This window comes from Parus major, chromosome 5, assembly GCF_001522545.3.
Source record: "Parus major isolate Abel chromosome 5, Parus_major1.1, whole genome shotgun sequence".
Taxonomy (NCBI): Eukaryota; Metazoa; Chordata; class Aves; order Passeriformes; family Paridae; genus Parus; species Parus major.
Genome location: NC_031774.1, coordinates 31,744,987 through 31,746,823, shown reverse-complemented (window position 1 = coordinate 31,746,823; position 1,837 = coordinate 31,744,987). Strand labels below are relative to the sequence as shown.

The 1,837-nt window shown below is 42.3% G+C and overlaps 1 protein-coding gene across 1 annotated transcript in view; it reads right to left on the bottom strand.

Moving 5' to 3' along the window:
• Positions 1 to 1,190, bottom strand: part of MEIS2 (Meis homeobox 2) — a 172,873-nt gene extending 171,683 nt beyond the window's left edge. The window contains exon 1 of the mRNA XM_033515231.1: positions 1,179 to 1,190. Within this exon, the coding sequence (XP_033371122.1) occupies positions 1,179 to 1,190 (12 nt within the window). The remainder of the gene's footprint in view (positions 1 to 1,178) is intronic.
• Positions 1,191 to 1,837: the final 647 nt, after the last annotated feature.

Genomic DNA, 1,837 nt, shown 5'->3' with positions numbered 1-1,837 from the left:
TCCCTTCCTCCCGACTGTTTGGGCTGACTTGTAAACATGGCCAGAGAAGATAGGGGTAATGCATTGTGACACTGTAACCTGTGCCATCAGAGCATGTGACACCCGACAGATATGCCCAGACCGTTTTTTTCCCCCTTTTTGTGTGTGTGTAATTTCAATATTTACTAATATTAAATATTAAACCCCTTTCATCCTTCTTACCCCTTTCCTCAGTAGAAGCTCTTTTTCCCACTCAGAAATATTATGTTTAACAAAAAGAAATGAAACCACTCGTTCTCCTATGCGGCTCTGGCAGGCACATTAACCCCAAGCAAGCGCTAAATGTTTGGAAGAGGCAGGGGCCCCTGCGAGGCGTGGGCAGGGGCTGTGCCCTGGGACGAGAATGGCTCTTCCCACAACCTCAGCAAGTAGCTTCGTTTTACTGCTCCCGGCCATTTAGACCTTTTTTTAGCCCCGGTTTAAACTGATCCCGTCCCGAGTGACTAGTTGTACCTGTCTGGGTTGTGTATGCTCCGGTGATACCACCTGGGTCCAGGTCCCAGTGTTCCGATGTTATCACCAAATCCGATTTTCTTCAGCACACAAGTCTGAGCCCACTATCTCTCTCTCTAACTTGTTGCTGCAGCAAGTCTCTAGAGAATAATATGTGCTGCAACAATTTCTCTATTGTTTCCTTGCCTTCAACTATTGTCCCCCTTAATTAGAGTTACTTGTGGAGTAGATCAGAGGGTTGAACTTGTTACTAAAAAAAAAAAAAAAAAAAAAAAAAAGGAAAAAAAAAAGCAGCAGCTATATGTGTATACATATATATACATTCGTATATACACAGACACACATATGTATTTTTTAGTCTTTGCTAGGCAGCAGCAGGAGCGGCGGCAGCAGCAGCAGAAGCAGCAGCAAGCTTTCCCCTGTGAAACCCGTGCTACTGAGCAGGCAGAGAGCAGGGAAATCGCGCTGCTGGGGAAAAAGCTAGAGAGGAAGAAAGCGTGGAACAATTGTGGAGAGACACACATACAGAGACACTCATGCACACACACAAAAAGCCAGCGAATAATTTTTGCTGCTATTTTTTAATAGTGGCCGCCATCATCAGCAGCAACAGAGGAGAGCAAATCGGACAGGCCCCTCTTAAGAGAGGATTTATATATAGGTAAGTGTTGGAGATTTAAACCTACCCTTTGCGCCATCAGTCTGCGCTCCAATAAACTCCTGGATGTGTCGTATATTTAATATCCCAGTCCAGCAAAGAAAGTGATTTAGAGTGAAGAAGATTCCTTTTTTTTTTTTTTTTGCAACCCACTTATAGACTTCTCCTATCCTCCAATATGGGTAAATAATAATAATAACAACAACAATAACAACAACAATATATAAAAAACAGTCAAGAACCACGATGAGTTTCTGTGTTTTCTTCTTTTTTTCTGTCTCTTTCTCTTTCCTTTTTCTGTCTCTCTTTTTCCTTTTTTCTTTCTCTACGCAAAAAAAAAAAAAAAAAAAAAAAAAAAATTGTCAAGCCCCCAAACTGAAGGTTACGATCGGCCCGTCAGCAACCCACATGTAACCAAACTGTCGTGTCTCATGGCTTTTTGCCACTCCAGCTGTCAATCAAAGCCAGGGAATGTCAAGGTAGTGAATGAATGATGGTTGATGATGATGAAGAAGAGAGGAGGAATCTTTTTAACCCCGGTTTCTTCTTCCAGTAACTCCGTGCTCGGGTTTTGCCTTTTAGGATCGCTTATAGGGTTGTTGGTTTTGGTTTTGTTTTGTTTTTTTCAAAGTACTGTGAAGGGGGTGGGGAAAGATGCGAAGAAAAATTGAATAGTTTGCAAAGCCC